This window comes from Dromaius novaehollandiae, chromosome Z (genome assembly GCF_036370855.1).
Source record: "Dromaius novaehollandiae isolate bDroNov1 chromosome Z, bDroNov1.hap1, whole genome shotgun sequence".
NCBI classification, from domain to species: domain Eukaryota; kingdom Metazoa; phylum Chordata; class Aves; order Casuariiformes; family Dromaiidae; genus Dromaius; species Dromaius novaehollandiae.
In genome coordinates this window covers 83,915,713-83,936,137 of record NC_088132.1, presented here as the reverse complement: position 1 = coordinate 83,936,137, position 20,425 = coordinate 83,915,713, and the positions used below count along the sequence as shown (strand labels likewise).

The window sequence follows — 20,425 nt, the reverse complement described above, 5'->3', positions numbered from 1 at the left end:
AAACGCCATAGGGTGTTGTATGGGACGCTTAAAGTGTTGTTTTATGACAACTGGTCACAAAAGCGTTCTTAGGCTATAAACCCAGCTTCCTGCCCATTTATCGCCCTGCTCAAGGCGCCCGCTCATGGAGAGGGGAGCTGCGGGCACGTGCTCCAGCCCTGCAGAAAGGGCCCTTGGGTTCTGGCTTTACTAGACATTTTTGCTGTTAAATACAGTTTTATACGTGAGAAAGGAGAGACTTGAGACTTACAGTAAACGCGTGGCGTATAGCACAAAAATTCTGTATCTGGTTATTCTCTTTGGGCATTTACTGCCTTTTATTAAAAAAAAATACAAACAAAAAAGAAGAAGAAAAACTCAGATTAATTTGGTGGGTTTGGTTCTCTACAGAGCGGTTTCTCCATCGCTCTTCACGCAACAGATGCAGACCGAACGGTGCTCGCTCGCCTGTTGAACCCATCCCCAAAATCAGACTGGCAAAAATGACCTGTTTTGAGGTCACTCGACAGCAAGTGCTCGTGGCTCCGGCCAGGCTTGGGTCTGCCCTGCCGACCAGCTAAAATACCCCGAGGTTCACGGGCTTCCTCGTGCGGGGCTTACGGCAGGTCCCCACCTTCGGGGTCGCCCCCAAAGCGAGCTGCAAGACAGCTTACATCGAGCAAGCTTCGCTCCTACGCACACCCATGCCAGCCGGTTAAATCTGTGGATTTGGCCCACAAGACGCTTTCAGTGGCTTTTCACACGTCTGCTATTGCCTTCCTTCCCCAAGGTGAGGCTGAATTTTGCCCACTGGAAAACACTGCACATTTCTTTTGAACATGTAGCACAAACCCCTGGAGTAATCATACACTGCTAATAAATCCCATAGGACATTTCGTTAATTAATACTTTAATAGTGTCCCACCCATTTTATTACTGCTTCTGATTACAGTTACCCAAACATGCTATTCCATTTAATATTTCTTCACTTGGAAACCATGTAGGTGTATTAGCATCTGCCATAATTTGTATTTCTCACGGGAGGCAATGCAGCTTTCTTCTTTAACTAAGCGTTGCTCTGTTTCGATCAATGTTTTATCCCAGTTATTTCCAAGAGAACGCCCAGGGATGGGCTTATGGCTGCACTGAGTAACACCTCCAGTTTCAAGTGAATTACACTTTCTTAGTATAACTGCATTTTGAGAAAGTGCTAGTTCTCAAATTTCCATTCACCCATTAACTGAGAGTTTTCCCTAGGTTTCCAGCTTGCAAAACTAGCAGCATTGAGGATGGTTGTGCATCAAGCATAGCCAGTTTGAGATCCCAAATCTCAAACCGGAGTTAGATAATATTACATTTTTATTAGCTGGAATGAGAATTAAAATGGATAATTCTGCCAGCTGAGGGAAAAAAAAAACAAAACCCACACACCACACACAAGGCCTTTCTGTGTCACCTTTTTAAGAACATAAAAGTGATGGTTTTATAGAAGAAAGAAACAGGAAGGCAAACCTGAATCAACGTGAGAAGCTATCTGTATTAGCTGAACGTCGGTGATTCCTGCAGCACTCAACCTTCTCACCTTCACGGAGCTGAGCTGAAAAGTTTGGTCTGATCTGTTTTGACAAAGCTCATCGCAGGCGGTAAGGTGCATTTTGAGTCCATCTCTTCCATGTCAGTTGAAAAACTTTTCATCACCATGGCCGGAAAAGCTTTTTGCACAATACCTGACTGATAGTTCCTCCAGGGAAGTAATAAAGAGAGCTGGAGAAGATTAAAAAAAAGAGTCCTGAGATGAGTCTCTCATGCATAGCGACAAGGCCACACTACGTCTTAGTCCTGTCATCTCAGACTAGCAGCATTAGGAAAAAAACCAGCCCTCCCCCAAAAAACAAAAAACCCACCTGCTTTGATCTATCCTCTAATTTACTAGTCAAGGCAAAACAAAAGAGGACAGCATATATCATCACTCATCGAATATATCACTTTTACTGGCCAAACATTATCTGCAAAACAGTGCCCATCCTGCACTTTCAAATATTGTCCTGTATTTCAAATATTGCACAAGCAGCGGTTTCAAGCTCTAAACGCAGGGCTGAAGAAGGTCTCTCAATCCTTTTTTGTTATCTTTGTCGGGTCTTGAGGCAAGGCTCTTGGCTCGCCAAAGTTAATGAATATTCACCAATTCAGGCGATTTACACAAAACGGGGATCTGACACGGGTGCCCCGACCATTTGTTTGGGTTCCGATTCCAAGACATAGGACAAGAAATGCAACTGGATATTAAATCCCAGTCGATGACAACCCAAAGGCTGAGTGAAGCCATCAAGTGACTGAAGTCACATGGAAGAAAGCTTTTACTTTGGGCCTTGACTCCGGTCAAAGAATGACTCTTATGCACAAACGTCCTCATTCAGACAGGAGCCAATATACTGAATAATGATCAAAGACAGCTAAAGAATCTGTTGGAAGAACAGTTGGGTCATCATTATTAATAAGCATTAAAGGATTAAAATCAGTACATCTATAAAACAGGTAATGAAGCTAGCCTACCAGTAAACATGCTTACAGTTAAGTAAAAAGCGCTTCACTAAACTGGAGAATTGGTCTGCAATTAATAGACCAAAACTTTATTAAAATCAAAAATAAGCTTGAGAACATGCTAATTATTTAGTTAAAAACAACAACAAGAAGTCTTCATAAATGCCAGCCTGCCTATAAAACACAAGGGTATGGCTGAAGCAGCTGACTGGGTAGTAATCATCTCCGGAAAATGCATTTCACAGGCTATTAATCTGATGGATTTGAACGCGCAAGGCAATGATCATTTCATTACGGCGTGATGAATGACAGCAGCACGTTTCCCATGGCAGTCGCTCCAGGAGCTTCTCCAGTCGTGCTTCTGAGTCGGGCTGGCAGGAGCAGGGGAGACCACGTCCGATGCGCGTAGCCGAATGGGAAGGGCCTGATTGGAGCAGGTTTCCTGCAGGGCTCCAGAAACATGCTACAGAAGTGCTGATCCCTAAACCCCACTGCTTGCAAATCTTAACAAAACAGTTGACAGAGCTAAATAAATCGATATTTTCCACATACACATTTCCACCAGTTTGTTTCTGTCGCACACACACTAACCTCACGCCGCTCAGGATCTGCACATTCATGAAGATCAGCTTGCAAAACCCAAATTAAAAGTTTCAGGCTTTCAACATTCCTAGGGCATTTTTTTTTTAAAGTAACACAATTGCCGTCTTTCACTGGCAGTCACTGTCCTGATCTACACCAGGAATAACAGCATCCAACTGAGCAGAGCCTGAACTTGTGAAAACATCTTTTTGAAAGCTGCTTATAGTCAAATTAAACATGGATCAAAAGCGGCAGGCAAAAAAGAGGCACAAGGAAAGGCCCAATTAGGCTTCTCCCATAGCAGCCCACAAGTCAAACGCAGCCCTCGGCGTAGTATACTGTCAACACACCCAGCTGGGGTACAGGGACACCCCCTTTGCGTTGCAATTGAAGAAGAGGTTTTAGGGGGGCCCACACAGCCCTTCCTCTCGGCAAAACGGCCTGGACAACCCCAGGTGATGGGAGAGGAACGGGGGCGTGACAGCCCCTGCGAGTGGAATACCCAAAAGTGTCTGAAGGGGTGTTTGCATGGGTACACACAAAGAGGTAGGACCTACAACCGGAGGCGTGTGTGAACAGGGGAACCTGCTGTCCTGGGAGGGGGCTGCTTGTGACCCACAGGGCCTGCGAGAGACAGAGAGTGTACAGCGACTGTGTGTGCGGATGTGCGTTACTAAAACTTCTTGGGATTAGTTATAGACGAGTGTTTAGAAGTTTGTAGGTGTTTACAAACACTTTGTAAGTGGCTAGGATCGTGGTTCATCTGTTGTACTGCTAAAATTGATCCCAACTGTATGTTTCACTGAATCCTGGTTTATCATATGTTGATAATAAATCAATAAGCCACTTTGACCCTGATTTGATTTGAACCATGTAACATGAACACATTTTCCTGATACAGAGATCATTTCCCTGAAAAAATGCCTTAATCCATGGAAAATGGAAAAATATCTCTGTGCTTCCCCTTTGTAGCCATTCTCCTGGGTATAACTACCTAGCAAAATGGAACTTGAGGGTCACAAGAAAATGATATATCATCCTTGCTTCTTGCTGGCCCAGTTCTTTGGGGCCAAATGCTCCCCATCTTTTGCAGAGGGAGCATGGGTGCCTAGCACACAGCACTGCTGCTACTGACTCTACATTCTGTTACAAATCCAGCCTCAAATATTTTGCTCAAAATCAGATATCAGTTTAGTGACAAAGTCATAAAAAGAAGCTATTTGTCTTAAATTCCTATACAGTGCCTCACTGAGGGGGTTGCAATTTGGGGAGGGAAAGTGAATACAACATGAATGTATGAGGAGCTCATTCCTGCAACCCAATTAGACGCAGTGCTTATAACAACACTTGGTTTCAGGCAAGAGACAGAGTTGTGTAAACACACTGTATTTATGCATCACTAGATAGAGTGCTGTCAACAATACAGAAAATCAATGTAAACTTCAGTACTGTGAGGGAAGAGAGGAAGGGGGATCATGGATGATACAGAGAGCAAAAGGCAATTGCAGAAGTTACTTTGATATACAATAAAATTACATTGCACTATAAATACAACCAGTTAAAAAATACAAATAGAAAAAACTTTTTATAAGTAATGACCTGAAATTCTTTTGTTTTCTGAACACCTCTGGATAAATAGCAGGAAAGGTACCAGGAAGTACTGCAAGAAATACCGCAATCGTGAAAAATACTTGGAGTGATTAAATGCTAACATAGGTTATTTGCCTGATTTTTAAGAAGCCTTTGGGATCTTTTTAAACTCATTCTGTTCCTTGAAAAAAAGCTGAGCAAGGATATGATCTGCTGTTTTATGGAAGTAGTCATTCATACGAAGAGTTTCCAGCTATAAAGAAAAATACAATATTTTAGAAAGAATAATCGTAATGACTTGATCATTTTTACAAGATTAATAATATGGAATATTAAAGTGCATGTCAAATACAACATGAACAGGAATGAATATAAAAATATATAAGTAACTTGATATAAGCCTTATATGTATCACCAGGTAATTTAATCTCAATTTAATATACTCTTGCTCTGGCTGCTAGCATATAGACCTGTCCAAGGCTTGTGAAGATCTCTCCTTTTTGCAGCTCCTGGGCATGTGAGGAGCCACAGCCTGTCCTGCCCACCCCCTGGCCAGCTCTGTCTCTTAAACACCAACAGCACATCACGCACAAGCTTGATCTGAATTCCATCCCTCTCTTTCTTCCACACATACACATATGCGCACATGCAGGAACACACCATTCCCTGCCACAGACCTACTCCCTGTCTTCTTCACCTGCTGTTCTTGTTCGCAAGTACAGAGTTTTAGTAGGTGTTACATGTCAACCATTCACAGCAGAGGAGAATCTTCACTGTCAGTGTATTGAGATAGTCTTAGAATTTCTTTTGAAAGGTGTGCACCAAAGCATAAGGCTTACATGTGTAAGAAAAGCATACGCTTATGCACGGTTGAACATTTTTTACTCCCCGTCCATATGAATTCTCACCTGGTTGCCTGTACTGTAGGCTAGAATCAAAAGTAAATCCTCATCACATACGCTCTTGATATAATGTTGGCTTCCAACAGGGAAAAATATGACATCTCCAATGTCAATGTTGAAGTTGGAGGTGACATCAGATGCAATAACCCCAACCTATAGCAAGTTAAACAGCAATATTCAGTAGCAATATTCAGTGTGCTATTATTGGAAAAGTACACAGTGATGGTCTCAACATTGCACTGAAATCAGCTAGGGCTGAGTCATTACTTTCATTGAGACACCAAATAGTTATAGAGGTCCATGGCAAATTCCCAAGTGGGAACAGGGTAACTCTTTGCATTATGGAGTTCCATCATCCCATCTCAGTTACCTTTGCATTTCAAATTTGCATTGAGTGAAAGACACACAATAAAATACCATATCCTAGTTCTTAATTCTCACCAAGTTTTTATTTGTTCCTTAGAGGCACTAAATCAAAATTATTTCTGTTTTTTATTTCACACTCCCAGTATCCAGGAGAGTGGGAATTCCTATCATGGGCATTTTTTGCTGAACAGTTTACAAAGACAAGTTCTGCTCTTTGTATAACTCGGTTTTGATTAGGCAAACTTCCACAAATGTAATGAAGAGAAAAATTTTGTACAAAGGAGGAATGAGTAGACCTTGAAAGTTTTGTAGTATTATTAATAATCACAGATGGGAATCAGTTATTAGCTCTGTAGCTGTTATACAGTCAAAACTCCAGTGACTTATCCCTCAACTGATGTAACATATTACCTTTCCACAGCCACTAATGACGTAACCCATCTCATTAGCGTTGAAGTGGAAATGAGGCTGCCCCAGTCCATTGCTGAATATTCTGAGAGTTGCTAAGGTAAGAGTATTTTCATGCTGAAAAGCAAAACAAAAACATTCAGAAAATCCCTCAAGTTTGTTATATCCCTGGAACACAATGAAGCAGTGATGAACCCCCACACACTGCATACTATGCCTTATGTTTAAATACCTACAGTATCCAAATGAAAGTACATACCTTATTCAGTGACTCACTAAAAATTTTCTCTGTCTCATTTAATCCAGTTCCATTTATGCGGTAGCGAGCCCACTTGAAGATTCCTCCTGGAAAAGGATATTCTGCTGACCCTTAAAAAAACAGACACAGGCAAATAAGCATTTTCAACAAGGTGGCCAGGTCTCAAATCTTATGAGCCTCTGGATCCAAAAAGGAAGCTCATTTAGCTTATCCTTCCTTTGTGCACTAGACACTATGCACATCAGAAACAATTAATCCAATTTATTGTATGTTTGTATAGACAGATCACCATAATAAAAACCTCATATTAGAATTTTTCCCTGAATTTAAATTACTTGTCTCTTGCATGAGCAGATATCTGCCTTTTCACAACATTTTTTCCTGTCACAAATATGATTACTATCAACCACAATACACTTAAAGAACGTACTAAGTTTCAGTATATTAACTCATGTTAACCTTTACGGCACTAATTGTGTGTTGCAACAGTTTGCAAAGCACCACCAATGCAAACAAGCTGCAAATCTGGCATATTTCTCTCTTGAAGCACTGTTTTGGTATAGCTAGATCTTCAAGCAGAATACAGCTAATAAGTCTACCTATGGGCCGTGCCTTCCTTGCTGAAAATGTATAGGTCCTGGCCAGAGAAAGAGGCTTTCTTAGAACCTGGCCACTTTTTAGCCGTCTGTTACAGAAGAAGATTACCTCAAAGAACATGTTGACCCAAGTGCAAAGATTTCTGTCACACATCTATTTCTTCTAATCTCCATCAGCTGCGTGTGGAGCTCTGGACCTATATTTGTTTTTTACAGTGGTACTTAGAATTAAATTCCGTCATCTATGTTTATTAGGTGCTCTCTGTTAATCAGTAGGTCCAGTCTGTACAGAGGGCCGTTTAATACAGATGTTGACAAAACAAACAGTGAATATAATTTAATGCTGTTTATAAAGTTGTTTTTGTAAAAGAAAAGGGAGTGCAGAGTTAGGTATATGTTAAGATTCTTTGAAGCTTTATATGCAAATACCAGATATTCTGAAAAGCCCAGTCACTCTCCAGCTAGTCTTCTTCAGGGCTTCCTGGCCTATAAAATCCTCATCTATGGATGAAAACTATAGCTGCTTATTGCTTAAGGTAACTATAGCAATGAACAGATCAGTTCTGGTTAGCTACACCAGTAGAAAACCTTTAGTTGGGAAGCAGCGTATTGAAGCCCTGCTGCTTACTGGCATTGCACTCTCACGTCTACCGTCGCAGACAAAAACAAAAGACTACTTCAATCGGTAGGGTAAAACAGTTTAAGTGAGATAAGGGCCAAATTATACATCTCTGAAGGGCAGTAACTAGAGATACCATCAAGAAAAATAGCACCATTTTTGCATAAGAAATAATGATTCCCATTCTTTTTCTTTTTACCTCCTTAAATATTTATCACTCTTCTATATACTTTTTATTGCATATTTCAGTGAACCAATCACAGACCTTCCCCTCTGTAAACATGGAAAGCTCTTACATAAAAAGTTATATATGCGTACCTTTGAGGTCATAGAAGTACCGCCATACAAGGTGGTCTGGAGATTGCACATAGCTGGCATTGTGTACAAGCTCTTGTAAATTTGGGGGGAGGTTAATTGCCTGATCTTCTGTTTGCTTCTTGAATGTTCTGATAAAGTTAACTCCACCCTGTGGCTGCAGGACACACAGTACAAATTAAGTTGACAGATATACAAACAAACTGGGGAATTAAAATTGTACTTTATCAAGTTTCCCACCTTAATACATGGTGGTAGACAAATGCTGCCCTGGGGACATACCTCATCTCTTTAACTGCTTAGCCCTGTGCATAGTTCATTTTGCTTCTTTGTTCTGCCCTTGTTTCTCAGTTACAACACAAATTTGGAGCAGATTTAACTTGGTCCCCATCAGATCATTTCACAGATGGGAAGGTCTGTCACAACTCAATGGTTTGAACATGCAGATTCCTCAGACTGAGCAGAAGCTCTGTGGCCATATTCTTGGTCAAGGGACCTTGGCAATGGGTCAGTGCAAATGAGAGAAATTTTAACAAGAAGATGGCCTTATTTATGGTTTCCTATGAGACCTCTTGATAGCACAACATTTACTAAGAGGCTATTGGGAAGCTACTTTAGACTTCGTTGTGTTATTTTCCCTTCTGTCCTTGGAATTGTGGAGAATCCTCCATGAGTGGGACAAGTGTGAAAAGGGGAGGGGAAAAAGTTCCTTGGAGAAAACCATGTCACTTATTTCTCTATATTTGTAAAGGAACACACAAGGTGGCACAGTGTTGCACAAGGGACATAGGTACATCCTTCCACACCTTTGGGACTGAAGAGACCAGCTGAGTTAAGGAACCTCCCTAAAAAAGATATAGGGAGTGGGGACCTGACATGTTAATGTCAAGAAGGCTAGATAGAGGCTAGCTATCCTATTGTACAGACCTTTAATGCTCTTGCTGCTATATCTTCTGGGGTAGAGAAAAATGCATCATCTACATCCAACGTCTTAAGTTCTTCATGTGTTGTAAAAAACAGTAAGAACAGACAGTCTTCTTTTCCTACATTCTTTATCCAATGCAAAGTGTTTCTAGGGAAGAAGATCACTTGGCCAGCTGTGACATTGTACGTGGTAACCACGCTGTCATCTGCATCAACTACTCCAATCCAGGCAGTACCCTGTAACGTAATGATAGTAATGAAAGTTTCCTCAGAGACTTTATTCACTGTAACCTGTGTATGGCAACTCAATAATTCAAGGAATCTGAAGGCTGTTAGGGGAAAACAAATACCAGTGTTCTCTCTCTAACAAGCCTTTGTGAAACTGAATCCAGAATAGTATTTTAAGTGACAAAATTTTAGAAGATTTAAAGAACATATAACAAATACACATTGCTCATATGTAAGCCATTTCTTATTCAAGAGGCTGTCAATAGCCATAAAAGAGCCATCTTTGACCAAAAATTGCTGGAGAGAGGGCCTCACTCTAGGGATGTTCCCCCATCCAGTTGGAGCTGTTCAGTTATGCTCTAATAAAACTATGAACAATTATTCGTGAAATACAATTAATAATCAAGATATATCTAAGTACATGTGCTTCCAAAGAAAGATTTTTTTATTTTTCAGATTAACATGCTATCTTGAATTGTTTCTCACTGTGAGTTTGTATTTATCATTTTTATTCTCTTTATTTTTTATTAAGATTTGAAATTTGACACTAAGGTGAGATAGGGCAAACATCTTCAAAGGCAAGTTTTTTGGGAAAAACAGGGAGGGGTATTTGGTCTAGAAAAGAAAAGAATACATGGGAACAAAACAGTCTTCTATATATAAACAGTTGTAAGAAACTAAGATTATCAGAGGGATCGAGGAGAAATTTTGCAATAAACAAAATGTGAGTTGTATAGCAGCACAAACTTTCTAATGGTTTGTGTTATAAAGCACTGGAGACAACTATTTTTGGACTTTGTAATAGCTCCTTCATGGAAGGTTTTAAAAAGAGATTCAATGCGCTCTCAGAAATGCTTAGTAGATAAAGCAAGCAGATTAAGTAGATAAAATTCTACATGTTACAGGTACCCATAATCTCCACTGACTTCAGTTGTTACGCTTTATTGGAAGCTACAGGTGCTTGACGCTTCTGCAAGTAACATTAAAAAGTCTGTTTCAAGCACCTCAGTTCAAAAATGTTATCTAAAGCGATAAAACTCATGTCATACACGAATCAATGATAATTCTACTTTTATTACTGGTTAACATTTGTATATAATGTATATGTACATTTTTATTTACATGTGTACATTTTCTGTATGTACATGGTGCTTTAAAAGAAAATCCAGTTGGGAGAGATGAAATAACCAGATAATACCTTTAGCAGGTAGCCATGTTCATTAGCATTAAAATGCCAGTGGGGAACCCGAAGCCCATTGCTCTTGATCCGTAAGGTTCCAAAAGTCATTTTAGAGCGAAAGTTATTGATACTTTTTCCAAATTCCATTTCTTCAACACTTTGATATTCATTTACATCATTCCTGAATCTTGCCCACTGAATATCACCACCTGGGAAATGATGTACCTGTAAAGTTAGTGACAGAAGAGAATTTTATTAATTGTGGATAGTGGTGACCACACAATCCAAAAATATTTTGGAAGATGCATAGTCTAAGCAATACTGAAGGGACCCGTTGCTCTTCTCAGTGAGACTTCTCTCTGCATGTATTTTAGTCACATTTCACAATTACTTTGTCATGTTATGATGTAATGGTATTGTTTCTACAAATGAGAGCTAAATAATGGTATTAAGGATAGAATTACCTGCTCCTCTTTTTATGTCATTCTGGAGTCCGATTTAGGAAATCAGTTATATTTATGCTTAAATTTTTAGATTCAAAACATTTAGAAAATTTCCTGAGTAAGAGATTTTCCTGAATTAGGGCTGTAGAAAGTTGTAAATCATTTGTACCTGAAGCTGTTCCTTTCTCAATATTAATATTGTCTCTGGAATATGTTTTATACTTGAAAAAATCACCTTGCACTCAGGGATGACATATTAAAAGGGATGCTCTCCTCTTAAAAACACCTTTGTTTCAAGAATATTACATAGTTAAATCTAGCACCTAAAAGTACTAGAACAGCTGTAATCAGTTTAAGTGCCCTACTATCTAATCTATCCTTTTCTCTTTTTTGCTGAAAAGCTGTGATAAAAATTAATCAGAAATTATTTTCTATGTACAGATATATTTGTAAGATGGAACATGTCTTTAGAGCTTGTTCAAAGGATACATTTCTTTAAGTATAAAAATACAACTAAACAGAAACAATGTAATTGCTAGAGTTCATTACATTGTGAGTTAATTCATTTTCGCTCACTGAAAAAAAGACCACAGAGTTCATTTTTTCTTGCAAAATAAGAATTTGTTTGAATTCAGTCATAAGAAATAAAATGTTAGGGTGCTACTCAGCTTATATTTAGATTTGAGCTTTCCATTTATGTTTCTCAGAATTTCCTATCCTATAATTTCAGAAGCCCAGAGGATTCCCAGAGGAACCTCTAAGGTCCCATATCACTTCCAACATCTGTTATGAAATGTAATGAACTGCTGTCTGGAGATTTGTATCTCTCTTCATAGATGATAAAAGAAGCCTGGATGATGGGCTTAGACCGGACACTTAGTGCTTTAATAATTAAAGTTAGGTGAGATGAATTCATTGTATTTCTATATATAATGCTAGAATATTATTGCACAAAAAGAACAATTTACCTTTGATTTTCCCAGCTGATTCAGGAACCGGAATTTGACATCCACTTCTTTTTCATCTATTTTGGGGGAGGTTGTGTCACGGTTTTTAACAACTGTCTCTTTTACAAAGCCAATGCTTTCTGCATAGATCAAGGACAGGACCAGCACTCCTATTGTGGTGGTGATAATACAGGCCAACAGACAGACTAGAAAGATTTTCATTAGGGAGCAGTAGCTCTTTCTTTCCTGAAAAGATTTTTTTTAGAAAAAAGAAATCAGTTACAGATATAACAAACAGGAAAAACTGATAGTTCCTTTGTAATGAAAACAGTAAACCTTTCAGGAACATGCACTTCTGGCCAAGTTACTGGGCTCGGCATAAGGAAACCTTATAGAGCATGTTATCAAATTGCATCAGATTGTTGCTGTCCCTTCATTATTCCACCAAGTAAAAGCACATCTTCCTCATCCCATGGTCTTCCAAACAATTAATGTTTTTTCATTACTGTTTCTAATCTATATCTCAAGACTCCGAAGAGCTGCAGCATCCACTCACAGCAAACGTCTGCCTGTGGGGTGAGGAAGAAGAAATGTTGTCTCTGCTTTGCCTCACATTTCACAGAAGGCTCTCAGTGGCCCTGCTCCCTGGTGGAAAGATGGGCCAGATGGGGGAATCTCAGCTGTATTAAACTGCTCTTTGCATCATTTCTTTACTCTAAATTTCCTCTGAGGACATTCAGGCTTCTGAAGAAGGATGAAGGGGAGAAGCACCTTGGCATACATAAGCACAGAAGCTCTTTATAGATGGCCAAGGCATTAAAAATGCTCTTAAATGCTCTCATAATGTCATCTACCTTGCAATTGTAGACAGTGTTCTGGCACAAAAAAGCAACACCTTGGTGAGGAGTTTTAGAGTTTCCTGTCCCTTTATCATTTTTCTTAGAAACCGTGGCTTCCGATGAATACAGACTGTATTCTATGGCCCAAATTTTAAAACTCTAGTGATTCTGGGTGCACAGCTTGATCCATCTTTAAAAGCTTGATTTTCAGATGATAAGTGCCTGAAAATCAAGCTATGTACACTGATTTCTTAAGCTGTACAATCAGGAATGAAAAAATTGAAAATTACTTGCCAATTTTAACAAAATGACCTCCTTTCATGAACCTATTTGACAAAATCTCTTCTACAAATTCATTTCCCTTGCCAGCAGAAAAGTGTTCAAAATATCCCCCTATTCTATTCTGTAATAATCCTTTTTATAGTTTAAGTTACTCCTTTTTTAGAGCTTGTGTTCAATTAAATATCACAACGGTAGTACTCAGATGACACGGTCTCATCAATTCCAGGGAGCAACTCTTCAGACTCAAATGCATACAAAATCCCCACTTCTCAGACTCGAATGACCTTTAATTTACAGCATTTTCACAGCAGTGACACCAATTCAATAATTATTTTTAAAAATAGAGAGACTACTGTATGCATTACATAATAATAATGAATATAGAGCATTCAATCTCAATACAATGTGTGGAACAAGTTATGTTGTGAGGGAATCACTAGCCTAGGTGTGTTTACAGCCTGGAAGTATCACAATGCTGACTGCAATTAAATGTCTCAGCTTATGAGTGACATGCCAGCCCTCATCGTATGAAGTTAATTCAAATCCTGAGAAGCAAAATTTCATTGGGAAAATTACAGAGGATTACTTTTCTCAAGGGAAAAAAATTTTTTTTTAATAAAGTAGTACACAAATACTTAGTAGTACACAAATAACTAAGTAGAGACAGTAAGCATTACCATGAGATCAGCTTTTAAGTAGCTCTTCCTGTTAAAATCAATGGGGAATCCTCCAAAGATAACTGTTCTATTCAGTAGTTACAGGAGTTTTGCTATTAACTAAAATGGGGCCAGAGAATTATGCCTCATAGTCCGGATCCTAGCAAGTGCACATGACATTTTACTCCATGTCAGGACCTTAGCAACAGTAGCCCTTTAGAGCTTTTATTTTCTTGTAGGACCTTCTTAGTAGTATCTGATTATGTCATATTTACTAAGCAAGGGTTTAATCTTCAAACTGACTCTATTAATAATATTTTGATAGCATCATAACAGAAATTGACTCGTACCTCTTTCTTTGGCCATTCTGCTGTTTTTGAAGAACTTGGTATGCTCTCTCCGTGCATTTCAAATGCCTGGTTATCCATTTAGTAAAGCTGAAATAGATGAGTCCACAAAAGACAAGAAAAGCAGTGATCCAAAAGAACGTTAATTCCGATATGTTCTCAGTTATGTTACAGACAGAGCCCAGGGAAATGACTCATCATCTTTTCTATAGTAACAGTAATGATACTTAGTATGGCAAAATGTGTTGCAATAATAAAAACTCTTCTTCACTGAACTACGACAGAAAGGCCTGACAATTTCCACATTCAGCTTTAGCGCTATTCATGAACCCTAAGACCCAAGATGACAATGAGATAGACACTGAGCCATCAAATACTTTTTAAAAAGGCAGAAAGGAATCCTCAGATGTCATCTAGTCTCTTCACCTATGCTAAGGGTCCAAATACATTTAAATTATTCCTTCTGGATGTTGTGTAATATACTTCCACACACCACAAAAAACGTTGAGATTCCACAACTCATTTGGCAACCTATTTCACCACTTAAGAATTATTATTGTTAAAAAGGTTTTCACAAACCGAAATCACTCTTGCTGCAACAAAAGTCTATTACATTTTGTCCTTCCCACACGCGGACCTAATTACATACAAAAATGCCCTACTAGGTCAGACCTACAATACAACCAGCCCAGTATTTTTTTCTCCCAAAGGACATTAAGAGATGCTATTTAAGGACAGTATAGGCTGGCTACTATTCCCAGGCTAGTCTCTTCATAGTTTATAAGCACACATAACTGTTGGATGAGGGATGCGAAAAGGAATAGCCTCTTCCCTTTAGATTTCATTCCATAAAAAAGTCCATGACTTTTTCCAAGTCCTTTCTGAACCTGCTCATAACCCCCGACCTCAGACATTTACTGCTTCCCGAATGAAGAAAAAAGAACATTCTTTTCTCCATCCTAAACAAACGTCCTGTCAGGTTCATTGAGTCCTCCCTAGATCCTGCACTGTGGGCTTCAAGCAACATCAAACATACGTTCTCCTCTCCAGGCTGAAGAGTCCCAGCCTTTTTAGTCTCTCCCTGCTATGCAGCTCTTTGATCTCCTTGATCATTTCAGTCACTCTCCTCTGGACCTTCTCTAACACCACCAAATTAATGAAAATAATGAAAAGCAATAGACTTCAATGTTAACTGTTCCCCCAATTATGGCTTTCCAACCACCGTAATACTTGCCTTACATATTTTAATTTAGACTATGATTTCTTGTTTTGAGGTACACAAGAGTGTCAAAAGCTTTGCTAGAGTCAAGATACATGACATTTCTTCTCCCCATCCTCATAATCTGTTACCCTGTCATAAAAAGGAAACTAGATTGGTTTGATACACAGTGTTCATTACAACCTGTAGGTTTTCTTTTTTCTCATTTCCTTTGTATCTTCCAGGTTTGATTATGTCCTTCTGAATTTTTAGGAAAATGAAGTTAAGCTTATTGGCCTGTAACTCTTTGGCATCATTTAGTTGATTTTTTTGTTAAAAACGGGCATGTTATTTGTACTTTTGTAGCCTTTTGGACTCTTACGCAACTACAATAAGTTCTTAAACATTACTGCTAACAACTCTAAGATAGCTTCATGCAGTTCTCCAAAAGCTTAGTGTTAAATCCGGGAGGCAAAGTCCACTGAACACAGGTAACTTGCGTAAGAGCTCTCAATCATGTTTTCCCTGTTGTAATTTGAGCTTTATCTACCACCCTCTCAATGGTGGTGTTAGCTGTTTGATTGCAGTTGATGTTTTAAGTAAATGGTATGCCTTTAGTGACATCATTTATTACTCTCTGGAGAAGAGTGATCGACCAAGATTTTCCTGGGTCCTTCCTTACAGCTATAAGAGACTTCTGAGTTATTTTATTATCTTTGATAGGTCTTCCTACTTGTCTCTCATTTTTGTGCTTTGGACTTTCCAAAAAGCACAAAAGTCCATGGTGACTCATATTTAAGGGCACTTCCAGCTATTTCCTTTATGCTTCCTTCTTGGAGAACTTTCAGGGGTACAAGCCAAATTCTTTCCTTGTTCCATATCAGTATAGCCTGTAAATATATCGTAAACACATACATATTTTAAGAACTGCCAAACTCCCGAGCACCTTTTTTCCTTAGACTGTTTCTCACTGGATTTTGCAAACCAGTTCTTTTAATTTCTTGAAGGTGCTTTTTTTCTATTCTTCCTCTTTTCCGTTCTAAAAATCATGAAACCCCCGTAAGCATATTCTTGTATTTATCTTCACCTTCTGCAACAAAAACTGGCATCACCACATTCTAAAAACATTCTGGATACTCTATGGTCTATTTACTCTTTTCCCAACAAATATTTGGTTAAATAATATCTCATCAAGTTAAATGGTTGTTAGTTGTTCACAAAAAAATTCTGTCCATCTGTCCATCTTATCTTCTTGGTTCGGTGGTCTTTAATGATAGGTTCTCAACATAACAACACTCAGGCTTTTTTCTCCCTTTATTATGATCAAGACACTTTCAACAGGTCATCTCCCTCTATATTCTAGACTTCAACAGAGATATTCATAGAGAAATCTTCTCTTTCCCTCTGCTGTTCTTGAAGAACCACCACCTTTTTCTGTATTAATTCATTAACAAATGAAATATCCCACCAAGTTAACATTTATGTCACCTAAATCACAACTTTATATGGAAACTTGTACATTCTTCCATTTAGTTTTCATACATTCTGCAGGGTATACAGACATCTTAAATGTTAAGCAGACAGATTCACTATCCTCTATTTTTGTACTGCATCAATCTTTTTATAAAAAGCCCTATACCCATAGCTACTATGCCTCTTTCTACCTTCCATTGTTAAAACTCATTCACATGCTTTTGTCATCAGTTCCCATGAATCCTAGTTTAAGGCCTTCCCCCCCTAAGTTCGTAAGCCTAAATTAAAAAAATTTTTTTTTCCTCATGAGATAGAGCTCTTCTCTCCTCAGCACTCTTCTCCGTTCTGTTCTGGTACGGCTATGAAAATCTCAGCTATTCACATTGGCAGCATCAGGTAAATTAGAATCAATGACAAGTTTTTCTCATTTCCTTGTGAAATTTCCCATTTCCCCCTCTACAGTGTGAGACCTTCCAACAATAATGTTGGCCAATATTTTGGGTAGCACACAGTAATGGAAAACTATGGTAAAAAACTAACACAGAATCCATGATCAACAAGAAAGAAAATATTCATCATGATTTTCAATGGTTTCACCGTCCCGATAGTTATATAAATCTGAGACTCCACAAGCATCTTTTGGATAACAAAGTTGCTCTGACACTGACAGAGTTACATAGGAAAAGAATTCATAGGTTGATAATGAGTGACCATGGGGTTGCAGTTTTTTCAGACTAAAAGGGCTATAAACTCTAACCACACTAACCTGTGCTGCAAGCACGGCCAGCCTTCATGTTGTTTGGAGTCTGAAACTACAAGATTGTCTATATCAACCCTTTTTTGTATCAGTGTGAGTACACTGATGCAGAGAGATTTGCAGATGGACTGTTACAGCAGAACAGATCACTGCAGTGTATAATCATTCCATTTCAAAACTAGTATTACAGTGGACTCTCCCATTAAGCATTTGAAGGTCAAAAATCCCTAAAACAGACAAAAATCCTGTCTATTCTCCTCCCACCATGTCCCACTATGCCAAGTCATTTTCTTACCACAGGTAGGATCTTCACGAGATCTAACTGCAAGATGCTTTTCCTCATCAAAGCCTTTATGTTCCTCAGGTCAGATTTACTGATATATATACACCGTAATTCAGGAAGTGCCCTCCTTGTAAAAGATTTCCTGTATATGCAAATACACACAATCACAAATACTCATGTACATCCTCAACAAACACTTCTTGTAGAGAACTGCTGAGAAACGATGACTTTCCTTTAAACTATCCCAGCTATTTTATTATTTCCTCCAAATCCTGGTGTTTCTCTTTCTGCCTATCTTTTTTCTCACTGTCACTACAGAAGAAATTATAGTTCAATAAAATCCCTGTCCTCTGACATAGCCTCAACAACAAGAACATCAGTGGCATCATCTTGAAAACAGCTATTACCTCTGTTCAGCACTTTATTTACATATTCACTTTTTTTTCTCCTGAGTGATAGCTTTTTGATTCTAACTTCTAAGCAACCCAAATTCTAGCTAGAATTGCAAGAAGCATTTAGTGTATACATTCAGAAAGTTACTTTTTTTATTTTGATATGTAAGGGATCAAATTGCTCTTTAAAATACTGTAGAGGGGGGAAATGGGAAATTTCACAAGGAAATGAGAAAAACAAGCCAAACTTGATAGCATGTTAAAACAACTTCTTATGTGAAACAAGTTGTCTCCACTTACCAACTAGTGCTATTTTTTAGGTATTCTATTCTATTCTTTTTTGTATTTCTGTTGTTTATAACTAGCAAGCATCACTTGCTTGGAGCTTAGTTACACATACTTAAGGTACTTTTATCTTGTACACTATACTACCTCACACTATGGGTGCTCTCCACCACTAAGGCCTTTCATACCTTACCAACACAAAGCTAATAAATACTAACATTCAACAATGTCAACTTAGCAGCAGTTCTTTGATGTCGCTACTTAGGTCTGTCTGCCATAAAAACTGAGAAAAAGTTCTGCAGAAACACCTCATCAGGGACTGAAAGCTGTGTAACTAAATAGATAAAAAAAGAAGTATCTAGAGGGACAGGAGGGAGAATAAATGACTCTCAGGCTAATAAAATGCCCAGGGAACAAGGAATTGCACAGCTATGGCCAGGTGTGAGGACTCTTCAGAGGGGAATTAATGAAAAAGGTTTTCTAAACATCAAACCAGAGAACCAGAGCTCTGCCTCAGCATCAAGGGAAAAGAGGGGTGTGTCTTATGTGTCTTGCCCTATATACCCCTGCAAGCAGGATACAAGGAGTTTCAGTGTGTTAAAATAACTAAGTACTTTTAGGACTGTTTTGAGCACACCTCTCCTGTACTACCAGCACCCCAAGGAGTATCTGCACATTTGGATGAATAAATGTAGTTTTTGTTGCGAGCTGGATAGGCACAAGCCTGCTCCAGTTCAGAAACAGCAGAGCTGTGATAGCTCAGGCAGTGCCACACTAGTGAGCTGTGCTGAGAGCCTGCAGTGTCCTGGCTCAAGCTAGGTGGCATTCACACGCCTTGCATAACCGCATACACACAGCATCCAGCCTAGTGCAAAAGTACAGGAAATTCACTGTGATCCACATCGAGACATTCATGATGTCATGAAAAAAATTGTCATCTTTCCTTCCACATCTGAGTTCCTTCCCTAAAATGACCTCTGGCAGTCAGATACTGTTTTAATACAGGCAACAGTTGCCCAGTAGCTGTTACAGGGCAGTATTAGTTGGTTTGTACATTCCTGTCCCAGCAATGCGATGTTTTAAAAAAGCTTCTGCAAAAAAGTTTTCTAGAAAAGTAAATTCATTCTCTGTACTCTGATTTCAGATGTAGCTCTCTGCATTTAAGAAACAGACTGATGAAATCTCTGTGTTTGAAATACATAAATTTGTAGAACTTATGATCCTGAGACAGTCACAAAACAGTCATTGTTACTACTGGTCTCTACTTACTAATTCTTAACAGGAAGGTGGGAGGAATGCACAGCTAATCTTCCTTCCACTTTTTCTTTTGGTTTTTCATTCCTCAAAAACAGCACATGCTCAGTTACATCTTTTCTCATGTGTACCTGTAAACATCCACATTAAAAAGAAATAGTTTACTAGAAAGGCGTTTTGCCACACAGATTTTGTTTACTGAGAGCATAAAATGCTAGATGTAAGCCAGAGAAGAGGCACAAAAGGCTTCTTTCAAAATGTTCTGTCAATATATTTCGAGCCACAATTCTACCACTTGCAGCTTTTCTCTTTCTCTCTCAATTTGCCACTGCCAAGAAGGGGCAAGTCCTATTCCTCTCTCCCCCACACAAGTTCCAATGCTTACTGGTGGCTTTGGTGAGCTGATTCTATTCAACTACACAGCTAAAAATATTTTTCTCCCTATTTAGGCCCAGTGAAAGATTTGATGAGTTTCAAAGCCAAGAATAACGCCAAGGAAAACGGAAGGGAGATTAGGACTTGCCACGAACAGTAGCAGTCTGCTGGTAGACCAGTTCAGCTGTAACTTGTTCTTTGCTCCTAAACATGATGCTTCTAAATGAGTACCTTCTCCCTCCAAAGAACCAGGCCTCATTAGGATGTGAAAGGGGAGCAATGAAAAAGACTTCGGACACTTTTGGATAGAAGATATTTGATAAGGGTGCAGTTGGCGGAACAAGGAGCACACAATTACAACTCAAGCCCTGTTAGAAAGATCAGCACTGAACATCTTGCATAATT

The 20,425-nt window shown here is 38.9% G+C and overlaps 1 protein-coding gene across 3 annotated transcripts; it reads right to left on the bottom strand.

Moving 5' to 3' along the window:
- Positions 1 to 4,467: 4,467 nt before the first annotated feature.
- On the bottom strand, positions 4,468 to 20,389 carry LOC135324620 (uncharacterized). Of its 3 annotated transcripts, none has more exons than XM_064501261.1 (10): positions 19,661 to 20,389; positions 14,007 to 14,093; positions 11,901 to 12,125; positions 10,508 to 10,714; positions 9,085 to 9,318; positions 8,161 to 8,314; positions 6,628 to 6,737; positions 6,372 to 6,485; positions 5,601 to 5,747; positions 4,468 to 4,945 (listed from the first exon to the last, which is right to left on the bottom strand). In XM_064501261.1, the coding sequence occupies exons 2-10, from the start codon at positions 14,082 to 14,084 to the stop codon at positions 4,835 to 4,837; spliced, it is 1,380 nt and encodes a 459-aa protein (XP_064357331.1). In that variant the 5' UTR covers positions 14,085 to 14,093; positions 19,661 to 20,389; the 3' UTR covers positions 4,468 to 4,834. The 3 variants fall into 3 exon arrangements, with proteins under 3 accessions (XP_064357331.1, XP_064357329.1, XP_064357330.1); XM_064501259.1 differs by lacking the exon at positions 19,661 to 20,389 and adding an exon at positions 17,727 to 18,388; XM_064501260.1 differs by lacking the exon at positions 19,661 to 20,389 and having other exon boundaries at positions 14,007 to 14,239.
- Between the last annotated feature and the right edge of the window lie 36 nt (positions 20,390 to 20,425).

Bases quoted from the DNA above. Each gene is read 5' to 3' on its own strand.
- LOC135324620 (XM_064501261.1), bottom strand. From the start codon at position 14,084: ATGGATAACCAGGCATTTGAAATGCACGGAGAGAGCATACCAAGTTCT. The intron at 10,715-11,900 runs GTAAATTGTTCT...CTAACTTTACAG, and splicing joins ATCAGCTGGGAAAATCAAAG to GTACATCATTTCCCAGGTGG. The intron at 8,315-9,084 runs GTCTGTACAATA...TGTGTCCTGCAG, and splicing joins TAGCAGCAAGAGCATTAAAG to CCACAGGGTGGAGTTAACTT.